General features: G+C 44.8%; 1 protein-coding gene across 10 annotated transcripts in view; it reads right to left on the reverse strand.

The window, feature by feature from the left end:
* LRRC7 (leucine rich repeat containing 7) overlaps positions 1 to 27939 on the reverse strand; it is a 368695-nt gene that overhangs the window by 95513 nt on the left and 245243 nt on the right. For all 10 annotated transcript variants that reach the window (XM_075320319.1, XM_075320326.1, XM_075320325.1 and 7 more), the window contains 4 exons: positions 22073 to 22190; positions 16076 to 16154; positions 15310 to 15399; positions 6341 to 6397 (listed from right to left, as the gene is read on the reverse strand). In XM_075320319.1, coding sequence (XP_075176434.1) covers positions 6341 to 6397; positions 15310 to 15399; positions 16076 to 16154; positions 22073 to 22190 — 344 coding nt within the window. The remainder of the gene's footprint in view (positions 1 to 6340; positions 6398 to 15309; positions 15400 to 16075; positions 16155 to 22072; positions 22191 to 27939) is intronic.

Here is a 27939-nt window from a genome sequence, read left to right on the forward strand (position 1 = left end):
TACATAGGAGGCAGTATTATAGTAGTTATATTCTTGTATGGGGAGCAGTATTATAGTAGTTATATTCTTGTGCATAGTGGGCAGTATTATAGTAGTTATATTCTTCTACATAGGGGCAGTATTATAGTAGTTATATTTTTGTATGGGGAGCAGTATTATACTAGTTATATTCTTGTATGGAGAGCAGTATTATAGTAATTATATTCTTGTACATAGGGGCAGTATTATAGTAGTTATATTCTTGTACATAGGGACAGTATTATAGTAATTATATTCTTATACATAGGGGACAGTATTACAGTAGTTATATTCTTGTACATAGGGGGCAGTATTATAGTAGTTATATTCTTATACCTACGGGGCAGTATTATAGTAGTTACATTCTTGTACATATGAGCAGTATTATAGTAGTTATATACTTGTATATAAGGGGCAGGATTATAGTAGTTATATTCTTGTATATAGGAGGCAGTATTATAGTAGTTATATTCTTTTACAAAGGGGCAGTATTATAGTAGTTATATTCTTGTACATAGGAGCAGTATTATAGTAGGTACATTCTTGTATATAGGAGCAGTATTATAATAGTTATATTCTGGTACATACTGTGCATGCAGTATTATTGTAGTGCTATTCCTGTGCACATGGAGAAGTACTATAGTGAGTTCAGTCTTAGTTTTCGAATTATAATTCCTATCCAAATTACAGTATGTACAGATTGAAAAATCACCGGAATATTTCTCCAGATGTGAGCATAGCCTTAGGAATGTTTACTGTATAGCTGATGGTAGATGTAATTATAATTACTGCTGCTCATCCAGCAGAAACACAAAACGAAAACAAATAAAAAAAAAAATAAGAAGTAAATATGGATCAAAATGTGGTTTCAGGTTGTACAAAATATAACAGCTACATTGACTTAATAATTCTTACATGTCGCGCTGTTTTAGTAATGTAGAAAGATGCTGCATTTATAATAAATGTAGGAAAATGTCTTTGCAGCATCGGCCAGTAACTCAGCTTTGCTGTAAAACCTGTTGCTATGGAAACTTTCAGTTCGGAATCCTAAATCTTAAGATCTGTCACATTGACAAAAGCAATCCAAATATCTCAGCTGGGAGCCTATGTCACCTGTAGACCGAGGCGGAAATATTCCATACGTCTATATATTGTATGGCTTCACATTAGTCATAGTGATGGTTAAACATCGCCCCTTCCTCACATCAGCCATAGTCACTGTCAGTCCCAAAATCGTTCCTGGTGTAGTGTAATGGTCAAATAAACACGGTACCAAACACCAATCAGTATGTGGTTAAAAATGATCCGAGAACAATTACAGCAATAACAAACTTTTTTTTTTTCTCTTCAGATTTTCAAGAAAAAATAAAAAAAAACTGTCACTTTTTTCTTTGATCTGTAACTTTTTTGTTTTTCTGTCGATGAAGCTGAATGAGGATTGTTTTTTCTTTCTATTTTTTTTTGTTTGCTTTTCGGCGTTTATTATATGTGTAAATAAATTTTATATTTTAATAGATCAGACGTTTTCGGATAGGGAGATACCAAATATGCTTTTTATTCTCTCTTTTTAATTTAAGCATACAGGGTTTTTGGGGTCTTTTTTTTTAATATTTGTTTTTTACTTTTCATTGTCTTAGTCATTTCAGGGGAGCTGATGGCACCCCGTGATTGCATTGAACGGTGATCCATGAGCACCATACTAGCACCCCAGATAGACTGCACCGCTTAAATGCCGCTGTTAATGTTTGATAGCAGCATTTAAAGGGTTTTTATTTTTTTTATTATTATGGACCTAAGAACTAACAAGTAGGTATTTGCTAACTACCTGTCACGTCCCCACCATAGTCCGCTCCTGCGTCTTCTGCTTCGGTCACCAGGCGCCACTGTATTTCCTCCGTGGGTGAAGCTGGTGATAGGGGAGGAGTCGTGCCAGTGGCTCTGGTATGTGCAGGCTCCGCCCATCCACTAGCCTGGGTTTCCCTGGGACCCGCAGTACCACTGGCTGACGGTGGTGGCGTGTGTCTTCCAGCTGAAGTTACCATCTCTCAACTACAGCCAATGAGAAGACACCACACCCTTCTTATTCCCCCTCCTGTTTGCTGGTCGCTGCCAGATATAGTCTTGCAGTTCAGTGCTTGTCTCTGGTTTTCACCCAGCTCTGTATATTGATTCCTGTGTTTGACCCATGCCTGCTCGCTGACTACTCTCCTGCCTCCTGTATTTGTACCTCGCTGCCATCTCCGGTTTTTGACCTTAGCCTCATTCCTGACTACACTCTTGTCTGCCGATTTTGTCCCTTTTCTGTATCTCCTGTTTTGACCATGCCTGACGACTACTCTTCTTGGGATTGCAGCCTTCCACAGGTAACAATCTCCGGGGCCCTGTAGTAATTCCAAATCCCTGTATAGGGCTTAAAGAGTTTTGGGGTTCTCGGGATCCTGCTTAGTGAGCGGCTTGCCTCTAGCCTGTCCTTGACAGCCATCCTGAGACCGTAGTTCTAGGCAGACGTCACACTACCTACCTGTTGTGCCCGACGCAGAGCGTTCATAGACCTCTCCTGTCAGTGAGTCTGTGGACTCCACTGATGTCAACAGCTTCTCTTCTGCTCTGTTGAATGGATGTTACTGCAGACGTCATGCTGACTGGTACTAGTCTTCCCGATGCCTCCCTGCGGAGAGCCAGCGGTCAATCAGCATGATGTCGGCAGTCTCCCCCAGTCGACAGAGCAGGCCAGAAGAGGAACAGGTTCTCTGACAACATGAAGCAGCAGAATCACCAGAAGGAGCAGTCCGTGACCTCTGTGACCCAGTTGCTGGGTAGAACAGATAGGTAGTTACAAATTATCACCCGCCTGTTGGTTCTTAAGTTCATAGTTAAAAAATAATATTGTTCCGGACAACCCCTTTAAGTGGTTAAAGAGCAGAGATCACCGCTGACTCTATTCTCTGTTGGTAGAGGTAGGTGCTTGCTGTATAACACAACAGGCAGTCGATGAGTTTGGAGCGGGCTCAGCTACTGAAGCCGCACAATACAACTAAACACAAAATAATCTGTATGTATGATGGCTGTCGAGAAGGGGTTAAGCTCGGCCATCAGCTTTAGGCTAGTTTCACACTTGCGTTGAACGGCATCCGTTGCATTGCGTTGTGTGACGGATGCAACAGATGTGTTGCATATAATGGCACAACGGATGCAATGGATGCTGCAAAACAACGGAATCCGTTTTGAATTATTTTTTTTTTTACAGTTTTACCGGCGGCAGACTATTGTGAACAATCAGCCGATCGCTCACAGCAGCCGGTCGCCGGGTGATCAGCCGATCGCTCACAGCAGCCGGTTGCCAGGTGATTAGCTGATCGCTCACAGTAGCCGGTCGCCGGGTGATCAGCTGATCGCTCACAGCAGCCGGTTGCCAGGTGATTAGCTGATCGCTCACAGCAGCCGGTCGCCGGGTGATCAGCTGATCGCTCACAGCAGCCGGTCGCCGGGTGATTAGCTGATCGCTCACAGCAGCCGGTTGCCGGGTGATTAGCTGATCGCTCACAGCAGCCGGTCGCCGGGTGATCAGCTGATCGCTCACAGCAGCCGGTCGCCGGGTGATCAGCTGATCGCTCACAGCAGCCGGTCGCCGGGTGATCAGCTGATCGCTCACAGCAGCCGGTTGCCGAATGATCAGCTGATCGCTCACAGCAGCCGGTTGCCGGGTGATTAGCTGATCGCTCACAGCAGCCGGTCGCCGGGTGATCAGCTGATCGCTCACAGCAACCGGTTGCCGGGTGATCAGCTGATCGCTCACAGCAGCCGGTCGCCAGGTGATCAGCTGATCGCTCGGGCCGCCAAGAATGTATGCGGGGGGCTAAGTTCGGGGTGCGTGGAGCCGAGCAGGGGCCATGGCGCTGAGGAAAGGAGAGTGTGTGTGCGTGCGTGTGTGTGTGTGTGTGTGTGTGTGTGTGTGTGTGTGTATACATGCGGAGTGGAGTGCGGGAGGGGGCGGAGCCAAGCGGGGAAGTGTAGGTCTCCCTGCACACGTAGCCAGGGTAAATATCGGGTAACTAGGCAAAGCACTTTGCTTGGTTAACCGATATTTACCTTGGTTACGGGTGCAGGGAGCCAGAGAAAGCATGCGCAGTGAAATCCTAAGGATTCCGCTGCTCAAACAAACGTTACATGCTGCGTTCCTCCCACTGGGCGGAAGCAACGGAGCGTCACCTAGCAAAAGCAACGCAGGTCCTTTTGGCACAATCCATCATCCATACAAGTCTATGGGAAACAGCGGAATCCGTTAATGGATTCCGCTGTTTTCCAAAAGGGCGGATTGTGACGGAAGGAAAAAAACGCAAGTGTGAAAGTACCCTTACCCATAAACTATAATACACAGGTCCGTTTTGGTCAGGTTACAACTAACCCTTTGGTCATCTGCTTCTAGACAATCTCAACAGCTTTGAGCATGTATCAGATGGGACAATCACAGCAGATTTGGGACTGTCGGCGGCTATCTCCCATCCCCCCTCGTGGATATTGACACCTGACAATCGCCGTAGACCTTTTGATATATGATGGCAATAATCAATGTTTGCTCTTCCATCACAGCTTTTCTTTATCTGCTTTTGTTATGCTGCTTTGTTTATAGATGAATAAATCATATGTTTAATTTCCCTTCCGTAAAAATGTTCCCATCAACCCTTCAAAAATCAACACGGAAATATGCCGAGATCTGACAGGACATTAACATTATGAGGGAACTTGATGAGATCGTAAAAGAAAGTGAAAAAGCTGAGCGCACAAGGGTCGATATGGAAAGGCGAGACAATAAAGATATATAACAGCGTTTAAGTGCCGGGGTAAAATCCTGACAAAGCTCCTGAGATCGTTCACCAATTAGGGTTTTATGATTGTTATAAAAATGTAAATGACCTTCTAAGAGTCAAACACTTTATTATTTTCCAAAAACTTGGCTCCTCGGGTTCTGAGCAAATACAACAGCAGGAACTGGGCGATCCGTCATCCAGACCTAAACTACACTGGAGGATTCCTGTGGAGCAGCCGAGACTGTGGCTGAAGATCTCCGATGTGTGGACTATTCCACAGCATGACCAGACACAAGACAGCTATCAATTACCCTGTATACATGAATAAAAGCTATAATACAACACTGTGCACAAGAATATAACTGCTATAATATGGCCTCTATGTACAAGAATATAACTACTATAATACTGCCCCTATGTACATGAATATAACTACTATAACACTGCCCCCATGTACAAGAATATAACTACTATAATACTGCTCCTATATACAAGAATATAACCACTATAATACTGCCCCTATGTACAAGAATATAACTACTATAATACTGCTCCTATGTACAAGAATATAACTACTATAATATTGCCCACTATGTACAATAATATAACTACTATACTACTGCCCCTATGTACAATAATATAACTACTATAATACTGCCCACTATGTACAATAATATAACTACTATAATACTGCCCCTATGTACAAGAATATAACTACTATAATACTGCCCCTATATACAATATAACTACTATAATACTACCCCTATGTACAAGAATATAACTACTATAATACTGCCCCTATGTACAAGAATATAACTACTATAATTCTGCTCCTTATGTACAAGAATATAACTACTATAATACTGCCCCTATATACAGGAATAAAACTACTATATTACTGCTCCTTATATAAAAGAATATTGTTTTTTACCTAGGATGAATAATATTCACAGAGACATAATGACGCGCAGCACAGATCTATACTTTTGCACGCTGCGCTATGTTCTATGATTCTGGGCCCCCTTTAAATTTTGTAACTAATCTTTCCAATTGCTCTCTGATAAATGAGTCTAATAAAACAAGAGAAGACGTGGCAGCCAGAGAAGCGTCTTAATCTAATTAATCTTCTTGTGGGTCACACTGTAAATAGAATATCCTCAAACAGAAATGGGAAATTGATTAGATGCTTGAGCTACAACATGTCCATCACCGCAAATGATTTATAAGGGGGTCACCTGCAAGGTCAACGAAGAAACCAATTCCTAAAAAGTCTCTTTATGCCAATTTTTCAAGTAGAGTCCTGCCTGTGAAAATGACATTTTATACCTAATGGGAATCCATACACGAAAATCCACTGTCTGAAATCTTCTGGATTTCCATGTAATAACATGTAATGAGATTCTGGGTGACAACGTTTAGCCCCCGTGGCACCTCCAGATTTGCTCCTGATTGGGGAGTATTTTAATGGTCTCACTGAGAGCAAAAAAACAAACAATGTTACCGTATTGACTTACTTTGGTAACGTTTTCAAATGATTTTCTCTTAACTCCAATATTCGCAATTTGCTTAGCCTGCAAAGAAAAGAGAAACACTGAGTTATACAAAAATACAAACCCGTGTCTGTACAAAGAGGTAAGAAGGATACAAATGTAACAAGAATGAAAAGAATAGTACAAAATCTTCTATACAAAGTGAACGGCATATGTGGCTTATAAAATGAGGATTTATACCATAGACAAGTATAGAAATTAGAGTTGAGCGCGGTTCGTGGTTCGTGGTTCTCCAGTTCGCGGCTCGAGTGATTTTGGGGGCTGTTCTAGATCGAACTAGAACTCGAGCTTTTTTGCAAAAGCTCGATAGTTCTAGATACGTTCGAGAACGGTTCTAGCAGCAAAAAAAACAGCTAATTCCTAGCTGGCTTTCCACTGTAATAGTGTAATTCACTCTGTGACTCACACTATTATGAAATTTCAATGTATAGTGTGCGGGAACAGCACATTCAGATCACTGCTGTATGTATAATGGCGATCGCCATTTTTTTTTTTTTCCTTGTCTTCCTTCCCTAAGCGCGCGCGTGTAGTGGGGCGGGCCAGCATGTCAGCCAATCCCAGACACACACACAGCTAAGTGGACTTTTAGCCAGAGAAGCAACGGCATGTGTGATAGGATGTCCATGTCACATGTCCCTGCATTATAAAAACGAGTATCTGCCCGTCCGGACGCCATTATCTCTTCTGCGTCCTTGGTGTCAGACATCACTGGCGCAGCTCCTATCGCCGATACAGCTGTATTACGCTCCATACACAGCGCTGGACAGCTTAGGGATAGCACTTTCTATCAGTCCTTTTAAGGGCTCATACCGGCAGGGTCAGAGCCATAGGTGACAGGTCCTGAAAACAGAGTTTAACAGCTACACAAGATGACAGCGTCTGTGTAGCTAAGGTCAGGGATTTCCTCGCTGCATTTCCCCATTAGGAGGGATAGAAAGGCAGGCTTCCATTCCTCTACCCAGAGACCCACAACCCTGCCACTGTACCCCTCCTGCCCTTTGCACACTCCAACTCATTGTTACTAAGCCATTATACTAGCAAACACTGAGTGAACTTAGTGGCATCCTAAACGTGGCTATTGGACTTCTGTATAGTCCCACTAGTGCACATATATTTGCAGCACGTCTACCTGCATTGCACACTCCAACTCATTATAACTAAGCCATTATACTAGCAAACACTGAGTGAACTTAGTGGCATCCTAAACGTGGCTATTGGACTTCTGTATAGTCCCAGTAGTGCAAAGATATTTGCAGCACGTCTGCCTGCATTGCACACTCAAACTCATTATAACTAAGCCATTATACTAGCAAACACTGAGTGAACCTAGTGGCATCCTAAACGTGGCTATTGGACTTCTGTATAGTCCCACTAGTGCAAAGATATTTGCAGCACCTCTGCCTGCATTGCACACTCCAACTCATTGTTACTAAGCCATTATACTAGCAAACACTGAGTGAACTTAGTGGCATCCTAAACGTGGCTATTGGACTTCTGTATAGTCCCACTAGTGCACATATATTTGCAGCACGTCTACCTGCATTGCACACTCCAACTCATTATAACTAAGCCATTATACTAGCAAACACTGAGTGAACTTAGTGGCATCCTAAACGTGGCTATTGGACTTCTGTATAGTCCCAGTAGTGCAAAGATATTTGCAGCACGTCTGCCTGCATTGCACACTCAAACTCATTATAACTAAGCCATTATACTAGCAAACACTGAGTGAACCTAGTGGCATCCTAAACGTGGCTATTGGACTTCTGTATAGTCCCACTAGTGCACAGATATTTGCAGCACCTCTGCCTGCATTGCACACTCAAACTCATTGTTACTAAGCCATTATACTAGCAAACACTGAGTGAACTTAGTGGCATCCTAAACGTGGCTATTGGATTTCTGTATAGTCCCAGTAGTGCAAAGATATTTGCAGCACGTCTGCCTGCATTGCACACTCAAACTCATTATAACTAAGCCATTATACTAGCAAACACTGAGTGAACTTAGTGGCATCCTAAACGTGGCTGTTGGACTTCTGTATAGTCCCACTAGTGCAAAGATATTTGCAGCATGTCTGCCTGCATTGCACACTCAAACTCATTGTTACTAAGCCATTATACTAGCAAACACTCAGTGAACTTAGTGGCATCCTAAACGTGGCTGTTGGACTTCTGTATAGTCCCACTAGTGCACAGATATTTGCAGCACGTCTGCCTGCATTGCACACTCAAACTCATTATAACTAAGCCATTATACTAGCAATATATGCTGCCAGTTTAAGGGCCGTAGTTGCATTGTCAGGGATATTTATTCTTTATTATTCTGCTGTTAATAAAGCTAGACCACCGCTGCAATCTACACCACCTCTCAATTTTTACTTACCACCATTTTCAGTGCACAATCTTTTCGCAATCAACATGAGTGGCAAAATGACAGATGCTGGTGGAAAGGGGAAGAGGCGTGGTGGAAAAGGAAAAAAAGGGTTTGTCCGTGGGGAAGGTGGCAAAGCTCCATTATCATCTGCTGAAGATAGACCATCTACCAGCAAAAGTAAGATGTCTACTACTTACCGTAGACAATCCGATGTGCTCCCTTTTTTACGGACACGAACAACAGGAACAAAGGTAGATGATGGCCAAAAAAGGAAAATGCTTGAATGGATCTCAAGTGGTCCAACAAGTGCCCTCTCAGCCACTTCAAGTACCGCAATCCAAAAAACACCAGTCCTCTGAGTTGTCAGCCCAATCAAACTTGCTTTCTCCCAGCTCTGAAGTCTCCATCAGCCCTGCACAGTATGGTGGAACTGAGATGGCTGAGTCTGCAGAGCTCTTCAGTCACACTATAGCCTGGGAATCAGAGGTCTGCTCCCAAGCTACAGTGAGTACAGACCAGGAAATGGTCTGCAGTGATGCCCAGAACCTTTGTGACTCTGATTCAGGCCGTGAGGACCAAGTTTCTGAGCATAATGTTGACCCTTTGTCACAAACTGTAACACCTGTGGTTATAGACAATGAGGAACATACTGATGACGATGAGACGCAGATACCAGATTGGGATGACAACTTAAATATTCGGTTAGGGCAAGAAGAGGCTCGGTCTGAGGGGGGAGGGGAGTGCAAACACAACAATTGATGATGAAGTTCTAGATCCCACCTACTGTCAACCCCCAGTCAGGCACTCGAGGAGGTCAACAGAGGCGGTGGAGGAGGATGCAACCGACGACGAAGTTACCTTGCGCCTTCCTGGACAGAGTCGGAGCACTGGTAGCACGTCTACAACTGCATCATCAGCCACCACTCTGCCTCTGAGCACTAGTCGGGGGGGCTCAGCAGGTCGCATGCCCTCTAAGCCTTGCCTAGCCTGGTCCTTTTTTGACATAGAAAAAGATCGCCCAAATTATGTGATGTGTAAAAATTTGTCGAGATTCTGTTAGTGGAGGTCAAAACCTCAGCAGTTTGACAACTTCTTCCATGAATCGTCACATGAATAAATATCATAGGTCCCGGTGCGGAAGCTCACCGTGCTGCAATGCGGCCTAGTGGAGCGAACCATCCACGGCCTGCCCCTTCCAGTGCATCTGCGCGCTCTTCATCTTCTAGGACTGTGGGGACAGCTGTCACACCTGGTTTTCCACGCACAACTTCCACCACTGTAACCGCAACAGGCAGTTTGCTTGGTAGGTCATCAGTTGGTTTGGAAGGGGAAACAAGTGAGTGTGTACAGCTCTCTCAGACATCGATAGCACCAACGTTGGATGAAGGCAACATCATGTCTCCGCCTGCACTTTCCTCACAAACCTGCATTTTTCCAGGGACACCCTACTCAACACCGGTCTACAACACAGCAGCCAGATCTCTGTCCCTCTGATGTGGTCAAATAAAAGGCCATTTCCTGCGACCCATGACAAAGCTAAGAGGTTGACTCTATCCCTCTGTAAGCTCTTGGCTACCGAAATGCTGCCTTTTCCGCCTAGTGGACACACAGGATTTTAGAGACCTTATGTCTGTCGCTGTGCCCCAGTACCAGATGCCTAGTCGCCACTACTTCTCTAAGAAAGGTGTGCCCGCGCTACACCAGCATGTCGCACACAACATCACCGCTTCCTTGAGAAACTCTGTGTGTGAACGGGTGCATTTCACCACAGATACTTGGACCAGTAAGCATGGACAGGGACGTTACATGTCGCTGACTGGGCACTGGGTAACTATGGTGATAGATGGTGAAGGGTCTGCTGCACAAGTCTTGCCGTCCCCACGACTTGTGTGTTAATCCTCTGTCTGTCCAAGTTCCGCCACTGCTTCTGCCTCCTCCACCTCATCTGGGTCTTCCACCTCCGCCCCAAGCCTGCCTGGTCAGGCCACCAGCGTTCTCACTGCGCAGAATGAATCACGCACCCCTCATTACTATTCTGGCAGCAGAGCGCAACGGCATCAGGCGGTCTTTAGCTTGACATGTCTTGGGAATAAGAGTCACACAGCTGAGGAGTTGTGGTCAGCTCTGCGGTCTGAGTTTAATAAATGGTTGTCTCCACTCAACCTGCAGCCTGGTAAGGCCGTGTGCGACAATGCTGCAAACCTGGGTGCGGCCCTTCGCCTGGGCAAGGTGACACAGGTGCCTTGTATGGCTCACGTGTTGAACCTTGTTGTCCAGCAATTTTTAACACACTATCCCGTCCTAGATGGCCTTCTGCACAGGGCACGAAAACTGTCTGCTCACTTCCGCCGTTCAACCGCCGCAGCTGAGCGACTTGCATCGCTCCAGAAGTCTTTCGGCCTGCCGGTTCATCGCCTGAAATGCGATGTGGCGACACGCTGGAATTCAACTCTCCACATGTTACAGCGACTGTGGCAGCACCGCCGAGCCCTGGTGCAATACGTCATGACGTATAGCCTGGGCCAACGAGATGCAGAGGTGGGGCAGATCACCCTGATGGAGTGGTCTCAGATCAAGGACCTATGCACCCTTCTGCACAGTTTCGACATGGCGACGAATATGTTTAGCGCTGACAATGCCATTATCAGCATGACAATTCCAGTCATTTACATGCTGGAGCACACGCTCAACACTATTCGGAGTCAGGGGGTGGGACAACAGGAAGGGGATGAACTACAGGAGGATTCATATGCGCAAGGGACAACAACATCACCAAGGTCCAGACGTTCATCATCACCAACGCGGCAGGCATGGGACCATGGGGGACAGGGATCAACAAGGGCACATGGTAGCAGGCGAAATGTTGAGGAAGGTGCAGGAGAACATGAAGAAATGGAGGACGAACTGTCCATGGACATGGAAGACTCAGCGGATGAGGGAGACCTTGGTCAAATTTCTGTTGAAAGAGGTTGGGGGGAGATGTCAGAGGAAGAAAGAACGGGTAGCACCTCTATGCCACAAACACAGCGTGGACTTGGTCCGCATGGCTGCGCAAGACACATGAGTGCCTTCTTGTTGCACTACCTCCAACATGACCCTCGTATTGTCAAAATTAGAAGTGATGATGACTACTGGATTGCCACACTATTAGATCCCCGGTACAAGTCCAAATTTTGTGACATAATTCCAGCCATAGAAAGGGACGCACGTATGCAGGAGTATCAGCAGAAGCTGTTACTCGATCTTAGATCCGCTTTTCCACCAAACAACCGTGCAGGTGCAGGGAGTGAATCTCCCAGTTGTAACTTGACAAACATGGGACGGTCTCGTCATCTTCAACAGTCTACCCATACCAGTAGCACCGTATCTGGTGCTGGTAACAGCAATTTTATGGAATCTTTTCATAATTTTTTTAGACCCTCCTTTGCAAGGCCACCAGAGACAACAAGTCTGACACATAGTCAACGGCTGGAGAGGATGATACAGGAGTATCTCCAAATGAACATCGATGCCATTACTTTGCAAATGGAGCCTTGCTCATTTTGGGCTTCAAATCTTGAAAAATGGCCAGAGCTCTCCACTTACGCCTTGGAGATTTTGTCGTGTCCAGCTGCCAGCGTTGTCTCTGAACGTGTCTTCAGTGCTGCTGGGTGTGTGCTGACAGATAAGCGCACGCGTCTGTCCAGTGACAATGTGGACAGACTAACGTTCATCAAAATGAACAAGTCATGGATCCACCAGGAATTTACTACCCCTGTGTCATCCTGGGGAGAGTAAATGCTTGTGGATTTGGAATGTGCTTGATGCAAATCTAGCTGTGAAGTGTACAACTAGGGCACAAGTGCTGCCACTGAATGGGTGGGTGTGTGTGGGGCACAATTTTTGGAAAAAAGGGAGACTCCGCTTGGAGTAACCCTTGCTTACATTGTTTTTAAAAGGAGCCAAGATGAACAGAGCTGGGATCAGGAAAGACTTAGCTACCTACCCCGGTGTCATCCTGGGGACGGATAAGAATGGCGTATTTTTGAATGTGCTTGATGCAAATCTAGCTGTGAAGTGTACAACTGGGGCACAAGTGCTGCCACTGAAGGGGTGTCTGTGTGGCCCAATTTTTGGAAAAAAGGGAGACTCCGCTTGGAGTCACCTTGCGGTGTTTTACATGATTTTAGAAGGGTATGCCATGCCTATATCTGTGTCTCGTCCTCTTTTTCCTCGTAACGCTGTTTTGTTTTCACATGAGAAATTGTCCTTGTCACTTTCCCATGTGTTTGTGTTGTGTTGTGAGTTGTTTGTCACCTTTTGGACACCTTTGAGGGTGTTTTCTAGGTGTTTTTATGTGTTTGTGAATGCCTGCCATTGTTTCCTATGCAGTTTGAGTTCGGTTCGTCGAACGTTCGACGAACCGAACTCGAACGGGAGCTCCGTTCGGCGAACCGACCTCGAGCCGAACCGCGACCGGTTCGCTCATCTCTAATAGAAATACATGGTGATTGAAAAGACAGATATGAGATAGACATGAAAGTATTGATAGATAGATAGATAGATAGATACAGTAGATAGATAGATAGATAGATAGATACAGTAGATAGAAAGATAGATACAGTAGATAGATAGATAGATAGATAGATACAGTAGATAGATAGATACAGTAGATAGATAGATAGATAGATAGATAGATACAGTAGATAGATAGATAGATAGATAGATAGATACAGTAGATAGATAGATACAGTAGATAGATAGAGGGATAGATACAGTAGAGATATAGATAGATAGATAGATAGATAGATAGATAGATACAGTAGATATATAGATAGATAGACAGACTATTCATCTATCTATCTCTCTATCCCTCTATCTATCTACTGTATCTATCTATCTATCTATCTATCTGTTTACAGATCCAGCACTGTCATCTAATATATAAAGCTGAGTGTATATATGTGTGCATGTGTGCATTTGACTTATTTGACCCAGGGAATGTCGTACACTATGTTTTGAGGGGAAATTGTAACCACTCAAATATTAACAGTTATTTGCAAAAAAAGACCCAAAACGCTTACTTACTGTTTGGATGTGTGAGGTAATATATTGGCTATTTTGACAGTTAGTCTGGATATTTATCAGGTGGCCTATAGCAACCAATCACAGCTCTGCTTCTATTTTGCTACAGTCATTAATAGAAGCTATGATTGGTTGCTATAGGCAACAAAGGACATTCTTAGTATAAGACAGCTTATGTGTCAGTTAATATGATTTCAGTGGTGAGAGGGGAAGTGGGAGAAAGACAAAGAGAGGGAAGGTGGGAGGGAGGGGGAGGAGGAGAGGGAGAGTGGGAGAGAGAGAGCGAGAGAGAGAGAGTGGGAGAGAGAGGAAGAGTGGGAGAGAGGAAGAGAGGGAGAGAGGGAGAGTGGGAGAGAGGGAGAGGAGGAGTGGGAGAGTGGGAGAGAGAGAGAGAGAGAGTGGGAGAGTGGGAGAGAGGAAGAGAGGGAGAGTGGGAGAGAGGAAGAGTGGGAGAGAGGGAGAGGAGGAGTGGGAGAGTGGGGGAGAGGAAGAGTGTGGAGAGAGTGATTGTGGGAGAGAGGAAGAGTGAGAGAGAAAAGAAGAGTGGGAAACAGGAAGAGTGGGAGAGAGGGAGAGTGGGAGAGAGAGTGCAGGAGAGAGGGAGAGCGGGAGAGAGGAAGAGTGAGAGAGAGGGGAGTGGGAAACAGGAAGAGAGGTAGAGTGAGAGAGAGGGAGAGCGGGAGAGAGGAAGAGTGGGAGAGTGGCAGAGAGAGAGGGGGGAGAGAGGGGTAGAGAGGAAGAGTGGGAGAGAGGAAGAGCGGGAGAGAGGAAGAGGGATGGAGAGTGGAAGAGAGAGAGGGAGAGAGAGGGAGAGAGAGGGAGAGTGGGAGAGAGGAAGAGCGGGAGAGAGGAAGAGCGGGAGAGAGGAAGAGGGATGGAGAGTGGAAGAGAGAGAGGGAGAGAGAGGGAGAGTGGGAGAGAGAGGGAGAGAGAGGAAGAGTGGGAGAGAGAGAGGGGGAGAGAGATGGAGAGTGGGAGAGAGAGAGGGAGAGAGAGGAAGCGTGGGAGAGAGAGGTAGAGAGGAAGAGTGGGAGAGTGGTTGAGAGAAAGAGAGGAGAGTAGGAGAGAGGGAAAGTGGGAGAGAGGGAAAGTGGGAGACAGGGGAAGTGGGAGAGAGGGAAAGTGGGAGAGAGAGAGAGTGGGAGAGAGGGCGCTAGAGGAAGAGAGGAAGAGTGGGAGAGAGGGAGGGTGGCAGAGAGGGCAAGAGATAGAGAGAAGGAGAGTAAGAGAGAGACAGAGAGAGGGAGAGACTTAGTTACTATCCCAGGCAACACCGGGTACTTCAGCTAGTTTCTATTATAAATTTTTACTAGAAGCTTCTAAATATTGTAGCATCAAAAATGGCATCAATGATCCTATTATGATAAATTTAGCCACTGAGTAGAAAGCAATACTGTAATGATCAGTGTGAAAATAGCTCATACTAAATGTCACATAGAAAAAAAAAACAATTGTCATACTATCACAGAGATCAAAATTAAGAATCAGCTCACCTTCCAAAATTGGCTGGAAGATACTCAAGAAAGGCATCATTAAGGTACAGCTGAGTTAAATTAAGAAGCTGCGTAAAGCCATCCGGTAGCCTGAGAAAATGAAGCAAACGAAGGTTATCAGATATAACACAAATATTCAGCATCAGAGTCAGTAACTGCTCCTATATTCATAATCCCTGTACTGACATCACTGTGTGCATTTTCTCTGTGCTGTGACATCACTGTGTGCATTTTCTCTGTGCTGTGACATCACTGTGTGTATTTTCCCTGTACTAACATCACTGTGTGCATTTTCTCTGTGCTGTGACATCACTGTGTGCATTTTCTCTGTACTGTGACATCACTGTGTGTTTTATCCCTGTACTGACATCACTGTGTGCATTTTCTCTGTGCTGTGACATCACTGTGTGTATTATCCCTGTACTGACATCACTGTGTGCATTTTCTCTGTGCTGTGACATCACTGTGTGCATTTTCTCTGTGCTGTGACATCACTGTGTGCATTTTCTCTGTGCTGTGACATCACTGTGTGTATTATCCCTATACTGTGACATCGCTGTGTGTATTATCCCTGTACTGTGACATCACTGTGTGTATTACCCCTGTACTGTGACATCACTGTGTGTAGTATCCCTGTACTGTGACATCACTGTTTGTATTATCCCTGTACTGTGACATCACTGTGTGCATTTTCATCTGTGCTGTACCATGATATATATGTTCAGTGCAATCCATGATTCATTATCAGAGAAGGGGGGTGTCTTACTTTGAGATAGGATTCACGCTGGCCTCTACTATTGTTAAACATTTACAGCATTTGATATTATCTGGAAATTCTTGTATACCTGGAAGAATAAAGAAACATGATATGAACATTAGAAGGATCAAACACCGTCTTATCAATTGCAAACTATTATATGAATTTCCTGCGTGCCGGTCCCCTCACATCACATACATTAGGTACTTGCGGCTGTAATATATTCTGATTGTTGTCACAGTTGATAGAAGAACAGAATTAAAGCACAATACAGATTTTGATTGTTTGGTAAAAAATAAAAAATATCTCAATTTTTTCTGTATATTTAGTGTGTTAAATACATTTTCAAAATCCATCTCCCTGTCAGTGAATGGAAACATTCCTGTTTTTTCCCCTAGTGTCTGAAAAACTTCCTTTTTATATCCAAGTGGTACAAGTGCAAGATTGAAAGAATCCGGCCGTTTAGTGATCAATTTCCACATATCTCTAGTTCCACAAATGGTGAGAAAAACGGTTATCGCTACTGTTACAAGTGCACGATCAGACAGATTATCCCAGCTCTCGAGTGCACATGTCCCCAAATGTTTGGCTTCTGTGTCACTGAATGTCTAGACAACGTTGCTAAGTTCGTGAGCACAGCTTTGGAGATGCCTTGGTGGCATTATTGGTGGCCACACAGCTTTCCCAGAATGGCATTATTAAGAGGGAAGATGTAGTCACGTTGTATCGCAATCGTACCATTTACATTAATCTGTTGGAGGCATTTACATGGTTAAACAGCAATAATCTGGGCTTATTGAGGTCACTGTAGGTGCAACAGACTTTTTTTTTGCTAGGTAGGGTGCGAGGTTGGGCTCCTCCATGCACCCTCTGCACCCACAAATTTACACCATATTGTTACAAAAGGCTTAAAGGGGTTGTCCTCTACTTTTACACTGATGGCCTATCCTTAGGGGTACTTTGCACATTGCGACATCGCTACTGCGATATCGTCGGGGTCAAATCGAAAGTGACGCACATCCGGTGCCGGTAACAACGTCACAACATGTAAAGTACCCCTTAGAAGAGGTCATCAATGTCTGATTGGACGGGGTCCAGCACCATGCACCTCCGCCGATCAGCTGTTCTTGGTCCCGGTGGCGGCAGCAGGCAGCCGGAAATGCTCAGCTCCGGCGCTGCTCCATATTTTGCTAATAGCTGCGGATGGGCACTGCACATTCGCTTCCCATTCATATCAATAGGATGGAGCAGCACCGGAGCTAAGAATTTCCGGCTGTATGCTGCCACTGCCAAGAACAGACCAAGAGCAGCTGATCGGCGGGGGTGCATAGTGCTGGACCCCGGCTGATCAGACATTGATCACCTATCCTGAAGGAAAGCCATCTATGTAGAAGTAGTGGACAACCCCTTTAAAGAAAGAGACAGAAAAATAACTAAATCCATCCACTTCGGCTCTGATTTTATAGAGTGGTTAGAGACTTTTGGGATATTTAGAAAGGAAAGGTGCAATAGTGGGAGAGAAAGTGGGAGAGAGGGAAAGTGGGAGAGAGGGAAAGTGGGAGAGAGGGAAAATGGGAGAGAGGGAAAGTGGGAGAGAGGGAAAGTGGGAGAGAGGGAAAATGGGAGAGAGGGAAAATGGGAGAGAGGGAAAATGGGAGAGAGGGAAAATGGGAGAGAGGGAAAATGGGAGAGAGGGAAAGTGGGAGAGAGGGAAAATGGGAGAGAGGGAGAGAGAGGGAGAGAGAGGAAGAGAGGGAGGGAGGGAGAGAGGGAGAGAGAGAAGGAGAGTGGGAGAGGGAGAATGGGAGACAGAGGAAGAGTGGGAGAGAGGAAGAGTGAGAGAGAGGAAGAGCGGGAGAGAGGAAGAGCGGGAGAGAGGAAGAGCGGGAGAGAGGAAGAGCGGGAGAGAGGAAGAGCGGGAGAGAGGAAGAGTGAGAGAGAGGAAGAGCGGGAGAGAGGAAGAGCGGGAGAGAGGAAGAGCGGGAGAGAGGAAGAGCGGGAGAGAGGAAGAGCGGGAGAGAGGAAGAGAGGAAGAGCGGGAGAGAGGCAGAGCTGGAGAGAGGAAGAGAGGAAGAGCGGGAGAGAGGAAGAGCGGGAGAGAGGAAGAGCGAGAGAGAGGAAGGGCGGGAGAGAGGAAGGGCGGGAGAGAGGAAGGGTGGGAGAGAGGAAGGGCGGGAGAGAGGAAGAGCGGGAGAGAGGAAGAGCGGGAGAGAGGAAGAGCGGGAGAGAGGAAGAGCGGGAGAGAGGAAGAGCGGGAGAGAGGAAGAGCGAGAGAGAGGAAGAGCGAGAGAGAGGAAGAGCGGGAGAGAGGAAGAGCGGGAGAGAGGAAGAGCGAGAGAGAGGAAGAGCGGGAGAGAGGAAGAGCGGGAGAGAGGAAGAGCGGGAGAGAGGAAGAGCGGGAGAGAGGAAGAGCGGGAGAGAGGAAGAGCGGGAGAGAGGAAGAGCGGGAGAGAGGAAGAGCGGGAGAGAGGAAGAGCGAGAGAGAGGAAGAGCGGGAGAGAGGAAGAGCGAGAGAGAGGAAGAGCGAGAGAGAGGAAGAGCGGGAGAGAGGAAGAGCGAGAGAGAGGAAGAGCGGGAGAGAGGAAGGGCGGGAGAGAGGAAGAGCGGGAGAGAGGAAGAGCGAGAGAGAGGAAGAGCGGTAGAGAGGAAGAGCGAAAGAGAGGAAGAGCGAGAGAGAGGAAGAGCGAGAGAGAGGAAGAGCGAGAGAGAGGAAGAGCGAGAGAGAGGAAGAGCGAGAGAGAGGAAGAGCGAGAGAGAGGAAGAGCGGGAGAGAGGAAGAGCGAGAGAGAGGAAAAGCGAGAGAGAGGAAGAGCGAGAGAGAGGAAGAGTGAGAGAGAGGAAGGGCGGGAGAGAAAGAAGGAGAGAGTGGGAGAGGGAGAATGGGAGACAGAGGAAGAGTGGGAGAGAGAAAGAGCGGGAGAGAGGAAGAGCGGGAGAGAGGAAGAGCGGGAGAGAGGAAGAGCGGGAGAGAGGGAAAGTGGGAGAGAGGCAAAGTGGGAGAGAGGAAGAGTGGGAGAGAGGGAGAGAGGGAGGAGAGGAAGAGTGGGAGAGAGGAAGAGTGGGAGAGAGGGAGAGAGAAGAAGAGAGGGAGAGAGGGATAGAGGAAGAGAGCGGAAGAGAGGAAGAGTGGAAAAGAGGAAGAGAGAGGAAGAGAGGAAGAGAGGGGAAGAAAGGAAGAGTGGGAGAAAGTGAGAGTGGGAGAAAGTGGGAGAGAAGGAGAGTGGGAGAGAAGGAGAGTGGAAGAGGGAGGGAGAGTGGCAGAGAGGGCGAGAGATAGAGAGAGGGACAGTTGGAGAGTGGGAGAGTGAGAGAGGGAAAGTGGAAGAGACTTGGTTACTATCCCTGTCAATGCCGGGTACTGCAGCTAGTTTCTATTATAAATGTGAAATACATTATCATGATAGATGACAAGGCATTTTGACTAGAATCTTCTGAATATTCTAGTATAAAAAATTCTATGCTATGCTCACTGAGGTAGAGGGATAAGAAAACAAGAGGGCAAGAGTGTGGCCTGAGATTAAATCTGCACCCAGTTTATGATGTGTAGATTTCCCTTCCAATCCCTTGGAGATAAGTGGCTCAGGTTGTGTCTCTCGCCTTCTTTTCTTCGTCCTCCAAAAGCCTTGAGCAGAATATTTCCTCGGCGTGCCGTTCTGTCTACGGCCATCTTTAGGCTTTCTTTTGCTTTAAGCCAGATATAACCAGTCTCGGTTAAGTGCCTGCTCTTATAATTTCCATTTGCAATTCCTTAGTAGGCTGCAATTACAGTGAGCGGCGGTGGCCTGAATAATCCCCTTCGACTTCACATGTATTTTGTTAGGATTGATCGTTGTCTAAAAATATCCGCATTAAAATTTAGAGCGTGCCGACTCATAGCCGGGTAAAAATAAGGCCGTGTGTAAAGAAGAAAAGGACAGATTAATCCATTATTATGACACAGCGGAAGAGGAGCAGGAGACGCCGGAGACGCCGCGGCTCTGCCGAAACGATGCTGCTATCTGGATCCTGCGCTAAAATCAACATCTTCTCTTTGTTCGCAGAATGATGGTTGTTCAATCAAAGCCAAGATTAGATCAGCAACTAATTAAAAGTGGGACTATTAATTATCTCAGCTATTAGAACTAAACAATTATATTTCCTCCTCTGAACTGCCGGCTGCAATGTCTGCTACATGTGTTGTATCAGGGAATCATTATCTCCCAGGATACAAGAATGATTTACTTTGTATCAGGGCTGAAGTGATACATTATATCATCTAATGATACAAAACAAGGACCATAGAAGAAGCCTATTAATAAGAGCAAAATAGACAATTGTGCAAGGCCCTTACTTCCTGGCAGCATTGAATTGCAGTATATGGCAGCATTATGTGTTTATAACCCTTTATGGTGAGCATATCATCAAAGACCTGTCAGTCCAGGACAGAGGGTGGGGAGAAGCCGCCGGAGACCCGTATGTTCAGCTATAGGCTATGTGCCCACAGGAGATTAAACCTGCGGATTTATCTGCGGAAAATCCGCGGATTTTCTGGTTTTCCAGATAAATCTGCAGGTTTCAGCATGTACAGACACCCCCCATGTTATCCTATGGGATATGGGGAGTGCTGTGTCCATGCTGCGGATACGTGCGGCTGCGGAATGTGCTGCGGATGTTCCGCAGCCACACGTAATTGCATGTCAATTCTTTCTGCGGAGTTACCTGCGGAAATCCCGGCCCTCCACTATGGAGATAGGGCCGGGACTTCCGCAGGTAATCCGCAGGAATGTCCGCAGGTTTACCATAGCTATTTCGCTGTACTACCGCAGCTATAAATATCTGTGGATTCCGGCCAGCAGCTGCGGGAAACCTGCAGCCGTACCTGCGGATATATCCGCAGCTTTGAGCTCCCGTGGGCATATAGCCATACAGGCGTGTCCACAGCACCACAGGTAGAAAAAACTTTTCATCAGGTAGGAGGAAAGCAGGTCAATTCAAGGGATTTATTTGGCCAAATCATACCAAAATAGCAGACAGCATCCCATGGGGTATTTTCAGTGTGGTTTAATTCATCAGAATAAATGTGATGTTTCGCCCTACAAATGGGCTTTTTCAAAGTTTCAAGCTTGAAAAAGCCTATTTGTAGGGCAAAACATCACATTTCTTTCGGATGAATTAAACCACACTGAAAATACCCCCTGGGATGCTGCCCGCTTTTCTGCATGTTCAGTTATTCTACAGGGTGGCCCGGTTTGTTTTCCGCTTCATTTCAGAGTCAAACATACCTGGCTGAGATAATACCGCTGCTCACAGATTGGGCAGCATGTATCAGCCATCAGGTTCCCTTTGGCTATGTGCGCAGGCTGAGTATTTGGTTGCAGAAGCTTCTGCACCAAATCTGCATCTCTTGGCAGAAAAAAACAAGTATTTTTGAGATGCTTTTTTGAGGCGTTTTTCCTTTGTTTTCAGTGTTTTTTTGATACGTTTTTTTGCCTGTGTTTTTCATGCAAAAACACTAAAAGAATTGACATGCTGCAGTTTATTTTCTGCACCAAATCTGCAAGGGAAAAAGAAGCAAAACTTAATGTCTATCCTTATGCCAGCAAAGTCAATGAGAATTCTAAAGTGTTGTGACAATACAACCCAAAAATGCTTAAAAACGCATCAAAAACGCAGTGTGTGCACATAGCCTAAATGTTAGTTTTCTATGAAACATTGCAGCACTTCAGTATAAGACATAGCCAGTTGCAATAAAGCGCCCATACTCCAGATGCACACCTAGATTCTCACTGTAATCTATGGATGCCAGATTTTATATGCAATTTCTCATAATCCGTCAATTGTTTTCTAATAATCTTACAAATCTGTAATAAATTGTCAGCATTTGTTGTGCACTTATAGGAGATTTCATGTCGCCTGGAATATGGAGATGACAGATGAATGTTATCTTCAAAAAATAGTAAGCTGGTCTGACACATTGACAGGACGCACACTGACAGTCCGTCACATAAATGACAAGGGGGAACGTACCATTTTTACTGATATCCAACTCTTTCAGATTCACTAAGCTGGCAATGGTTGCTGGCAGATTGGAGAGATCGTTGTCAGGCATGCTAAGCTTCCGCAGAGCCTGACAACTGAACAATTGCTGAAAAGGAAACACATGTAAAGTTAGTGCAAGGGAAGGAGCACAGGGAATGGGATAAGTCACAAAGCAACATTTCATGTATTCAGCCAGTCATCCTTTATCTGTGGTTTTCTGAAGGTAGCGGAACTATAAGTGCCAGCATGCCCTCACAGCAGCTCTCTGCTCTATAAAATGGCAATAAGACCTTAAAATAGGAGCTGACACTGCCAATATTACCAGTATCAAGTGCCTACTGGGAACAGTCAGAGCTTCAGCCGATAGCGGCAATGCAGGAAGCGAAGTCATAGAAGGGGGCGCTATTAAAGGGAACCTGTCACCAGATTTTTCCCTATTAAACCAAAAATATCGCCTTCTGCAGCTCCTGGGCTGCATTCTATGAAGGTGCACATAGTTGCCGAAGTTTCGCGCAGGCGCAGTTAGCAGAGAGGCCACTATCGCGGGCCTGAGCAGAAACTATCCCTTTCATCATGTATTTGTGCAGGCTCGAGATTAGGCCCGCGATAGTGCCCTCTGCTAACTGCGCCTGCACGAGACTTTGCCAGCAGCGTGGAGGATGACGGGGCCGTCGTCATCCATGCAAATCAAGACTGGGGGACGGCAAACAGCGGCAGGAGGGGGGACAGAAGGTGAAATAGAGCCCACCCATCTGGACAACCAAACTAATTTGCATGCGAAAAGGTAATATTTTATAAAGTTGTTTTGGAGGTCTGAAAGGGGGGCCAGCAACAAGGTGCACCTTCATAGAAAGCAGCCCAGGAGCTGCAGAAGGGGATATTTTTGACTTAATAGGGAAAAATCTGGTGACAAATTCCCTTTAAGGACATGAAGATTGATAGAAAAAAATCGAAAATGGCTCCAAACTCCTCTATTGCACCCATTATTTGGGCAACGTCTTCTGTATAACCCAGTAACATAGTTAAATTCCGTGGTCTTACAATGAATCAGTCACCACCTTTATGTATAGAGGAATGTAGGCACTGACTTATTAAACAATTTTTGTCAAAATTCTGAAGTGAAGCTGAAATAGTGAAACTCATAGTTGCCCAAAAGTTTTGCAACTTTTGGAATTCTGGAAAGCAAAAAAAAAAAAAAGCAACTTTCCTGGAAACTTTGTGAGCCAGTATGGGATGGGGCAAATTCATAACAATTTACTACACAAAAGTGTCAAAAAATTAAGACCACTCCAGTCCCTGACTAGTATAGATTTGTTGCAGTTGTGCAATAGAAAGATGTGCCGAATTTGTTTGGAGGCGTGCACAGTGCCAGTCTTTAGGACTCGATACATTAGTTTATTAGTTGCATCGTTAGAGTCCCCTCAATATAATGCACAGCCCCAAATCCCATCGTATAACATTTGACATTTCATAAAGGAGCGTGAGTCTGAGATCACTTCATATTACTAAAATGAAGGGGTCAAAAAAGCACAGTAATCATCTCAGTAATTCCAACCCTTGGTTTAAGAGATCAATGGGGGTCTCAGGACCTGAATCCCCACCAATCAAAACTTCTTACATATTATGGCTTCAAATGATAACCACACCTGGAATCCGTGCAAACACCTTGTTTACTTCTGATCTTAAAGGGTTGCTCCATACTTTTCCATTTCCATATAAAGGCCTGAGGCCGAAACGTCAAAAACTGTTTACGGACTGTTTTACACCTATTTCACTGAATAAAGAATATAAAAATATCTATTTTCTTATTGGGGTTCTATGAGTGCCGGAGTTCTTTTTCTTTTTTATTCTAATTTTCTCCTGAGCACCTACTTGGTGATGCGGGGTCTCTCCAAAAAACTTTTCCATTGCTGAGCTGTCCATAGGATAGGTCTGCAAAATCAGATCTTATCATATTAAATGAGTGAGGGTCTGATATCTGAGACCCCAATGCCGACAGCAGCCGCATGTTCAGCCGCACAGCTCTGTCAGCTGTATAGTGGCCGCTGTTGGGTATTGCAGATCCACAACTGATCAGGACCGCTGATCTGTGGAGGTGTCAGGTATCAGACCCCCAACAACCCAATATTTATGAAGTCAGGAGGAGTCGGATAGGTTATAAATAAAAAATTATAGTTCCAGCAAAGTAGATGGGATATATAGAAATCTCCTGCCCACTTTGCTTTTTTTTACGCTGCGTAAACTTCCCTGCAGTGCGTTTTTTAAAATCTGCAGCATGCCAGTTTCTCTTGCAGGTACACTGAGTTTTCTGTGCAGATTTTCCCTATAGACTTGCATTAGATGCGGAAAATCCGCAGGTAAAAATTGCACGGCAGAAACAAATCAAAAACCCATGTAATCTACACCCAGGAAGATCCATAAAGTTTTAATCAAAGCTACATACTAGGAAGCTTAAAAAACAAAGCAGCTTTATTTTAAGGCTATGTGCCCACGGGACAACGTACCCGCGGACTTTGCCACAGGTATGTCCACAGTTTTCCGCAGCTGCTCCCCAGAATCCGCAGTTATCCATTGCTGCGGGATTCGAGCATTTTTGTTGCGGTAAATCTGCGGGACAAGTGCGGAAATACCTGCGGAATTCCCACCCTGTATCTCCATAGTGGAGGAGCGGGAATTCCGCAGATATTTCCGCAGGAATAATTGACAGGCAGTTACTTGCGTCTGCAGGAAATCCGCAGCATATTCCGCAGCTGCACATACCGCAGCATGGACACAGCACTACACAAATTCCATAGGATAATATGGGGAGTGTCTGTACTTTCATAAACCTGCGGATTTATCTGTAAAATCCAGATAAATCCGCGGGTTTTCCATGGCAAAATCCGAGGGCACATAGCCTTAAGGATGACAAATAAAAAATAGACAAAAAAAACGCAACGTCAAAAACGCATGTTAAAAAAACCACAATGAAAAGCTGCAAGTAACATAATTTATGTAACAGGTGCAGAAATTCTGCAATATCAAAAACTCATCATTGGAACGTAGCCGAATGGATCAGTTCTGCTAAGAGTGATCCGTACAGTGGCAAGGTGAGAAGAAGAGACCGCACTTCTCCGCTGTGCTGGAAATCTTTTTATTCAATAACGTGCAGGATAAAAGGCTGGAGGTAACCTGTACGTCAGCTCCTAGAAGAGGACGACGGACGTTTCGCCTATTGATTAGGCTTCCACGGGTCCACCAAGTGGACCCGTGGAAGCCTAATCAATAGGCGAAACAGCCTTTTATGCTGCACATTATTGAATAAAAAAGATTTCCAGCACAGCGGAGAAGTGCAGTCTCTTCTTCTAACCTTGCCGCTTCATGGATCTTGCTTTGTGATGGGCAAACCGCGCTGGATTTGGACAGATCACGGCTTGCCTCCCGGCACATGCGATACCGCAGGTAACACGCAGTGGTGCAGGACCAATCTTCCTCATTTGTTAGTGATCCATACAGTACTTCAGAAAGTGTTCTCTAAACTACACCGAGATCCAAAGCAGTAAAGGTAAAGAGTCCCAACCACTGAGTGATATGTTACATGATCCTCAGCACACGCAGAATACAGTATACAATATATCCCCCATGTGCAGCACATAATCGCTCCTCAGTTATGAGTGTCACTTTTAAAAGAAAATTCAAAATTATCCTTTGTTTTTTTCCCAAGAAAGATTATGACGGTGCAGCATTGTGGCTGTACTAGGGCCTGCTGCTCGCTGCGCTACATCCCTAATGAGAGCCGCAGGCGGCAGCGCGTTGGAAGAATCCATTGTGTAAAAGCTACCTCCATAATGACATACTGATAATTCACTGTTACCTAACCAGGTTCCAGATAGACATGTAACTGCACTTTGAGGCTTTGTGCCCACAGTCAGTGTTTGGTGAGTTTTTGACGCTGCAAATACATAGCGTTTTACAGTCCCAGCAAAATGGATGGATTTATAGAAATCTCCTGCCCATGGCGCTTCTTTATTACTCAGAGTAAACTGATCTGCATTGTGTCTCAAATCTGCAACATGTACATTTCTCTGAAGCTGAGTTTTATGTGCAGATTTTCCCTACAGAATTGCCCTAGATGCAGAATAAAACGCAGGTAAAAACTGCACGTGTTTTTAGCGCTTTTCTGCTGTGGAGACATATCAAAAATGCATGTAATCAGCACATATAAATAAAGTTTTGTCAACGCCAAACACAGGAAGTATCGAAAACAAAGCTGTATTGTTTAAAACTTGACATACAGAGAGAAGGCAAAAAAGACAATATCAAAAATATGATAAAATGCTTGAAAAATCTGCATACAAAAAAGCAATGAAAAAATGCAAGTTACCTAATTTATATAACGGGTGCAAAAATTTTGCAACATCAAAAACTCACCAAAAGTTCATCATGTGACCGCAGACACGTTTTTTTATGCAGATTTGGTGCAGTTTGTTGCCCAAATCTGCGTGTGTCTCCTTATCCCAGCAAAGTCTATGGGAATTCTGAAGTGCTGTGCGCACGTTGCTTATTTTTTCCTTGCAGTTTTGGGTGCAGAAAAAAGAAGCAGCATGGCAATTGTTGGCGCATGCTATTCAACCCTTCCAGGGAATGATTTCACACAAAAAAAATGCATGTTACAAAAAAGCACCAAAAAACACATGCGTTTTATTGGTGCGTTTTTCTGCAAAAGGGTGTATTTTTGGTGCAGAAAAGTTCTGCATCTAATCTGTGCACATGGAAAATTTTTCAGAAGTCATAGAGACATTTCAGAATTTTATATTGGCAGAGGCCAGGATGCCGAGAACTCAACTGATCGCTAAACAGAAGTGTTCAGCCAAGCGCTGCCCTGACTCAAGTCAAGACGGTTCATAGACTTTCCCGCTTTTCTTAGGCTAGGGCCCCACGTTGCGTTCTCCTACTTGCAGTTTAGAACGCACGTTTTGGGCTTAATTGATTTGACCAAAGTTGCCTTTTTCAGAAATTTAGCGCAGAAAACGCATGATTATTTATCGCGTTTTAGATGCGTTTTCAGCGCTTTTTACCTGCTTTTCCACCTGCGTTTTGATAGATGCGTTTTGAACATCATGACACTGCTAAATAAAGTTTAAATAGTCAAATTCAATGAAAAAATTGGAAAAAAAGAAACAAATCTATATTTTTGTGAAAAATAATTAAAATAGGTTAATTTAATGAAATTATAGTGGTAATATGATATTTAATGGAAAAATTGCAATAATTTATTAAAATTCTTATTTTTAATTGTCGGACTATGTGTGTGTGTAAAGGGACATATGAAATCATTATTTTGAAGTCCAAAACGCATGTTTTCTGCACTGGAAAAGCAGGTAAAATGAAGGAATTTGCTGGAATCTTGGTTTTTGCCATTTGTCATTGACTGCAATGTTAGCAAAACGCACCCAAAATGGCAAAAACAATTGACATGTTGCTTCTTTGAACGCATGGTTTTTGCCACAAAATATGCAAATTAAACGCAGCGTTTTAAAACGCAAAGTGCGGTCTAGAAATCCACATTTTCCATAGACTTTCTGTAAAATCAAAACGCACGCCTTTTGGCATGAAAAAGGTGCTTCTCAAAACGGACCTAAAAAGCACCAAAAACGCAGGTAAAAACGCAAAGTGGGTCCCTAGCCTAAAACTGCTTTTTCAACTGCAGCGTTTTAATGCCAAAATGGATGTGTTCTGCTTTTCAAGCATAGTCTATGGGAATTTGGGTTTCTTGTCCGCACTATGCTGTTCAAAATGCTGCCTTTTTGTGGCAGAAATTTGGGCAAAAACTCTGCTTTTCAGTTCAAAACGCAAATGGCAAAAACAATTGACAT

Source organism: Anomaloglossus baeobatrachus, chromosome 8 (genome assembly GCF_048569485.1).
Source record: "Anomaloglossus baeobatrachus isolate aAnoBae1 chromosome 8, aAnoBae1.hap1, whole genome shotgun sequence".
NCBI lineage: Eukaryota > Metazoa > Chordata > Amphibia > Anura > Aromobatidae > Anomaloglossus > Anomaloglossus baeobatrachus.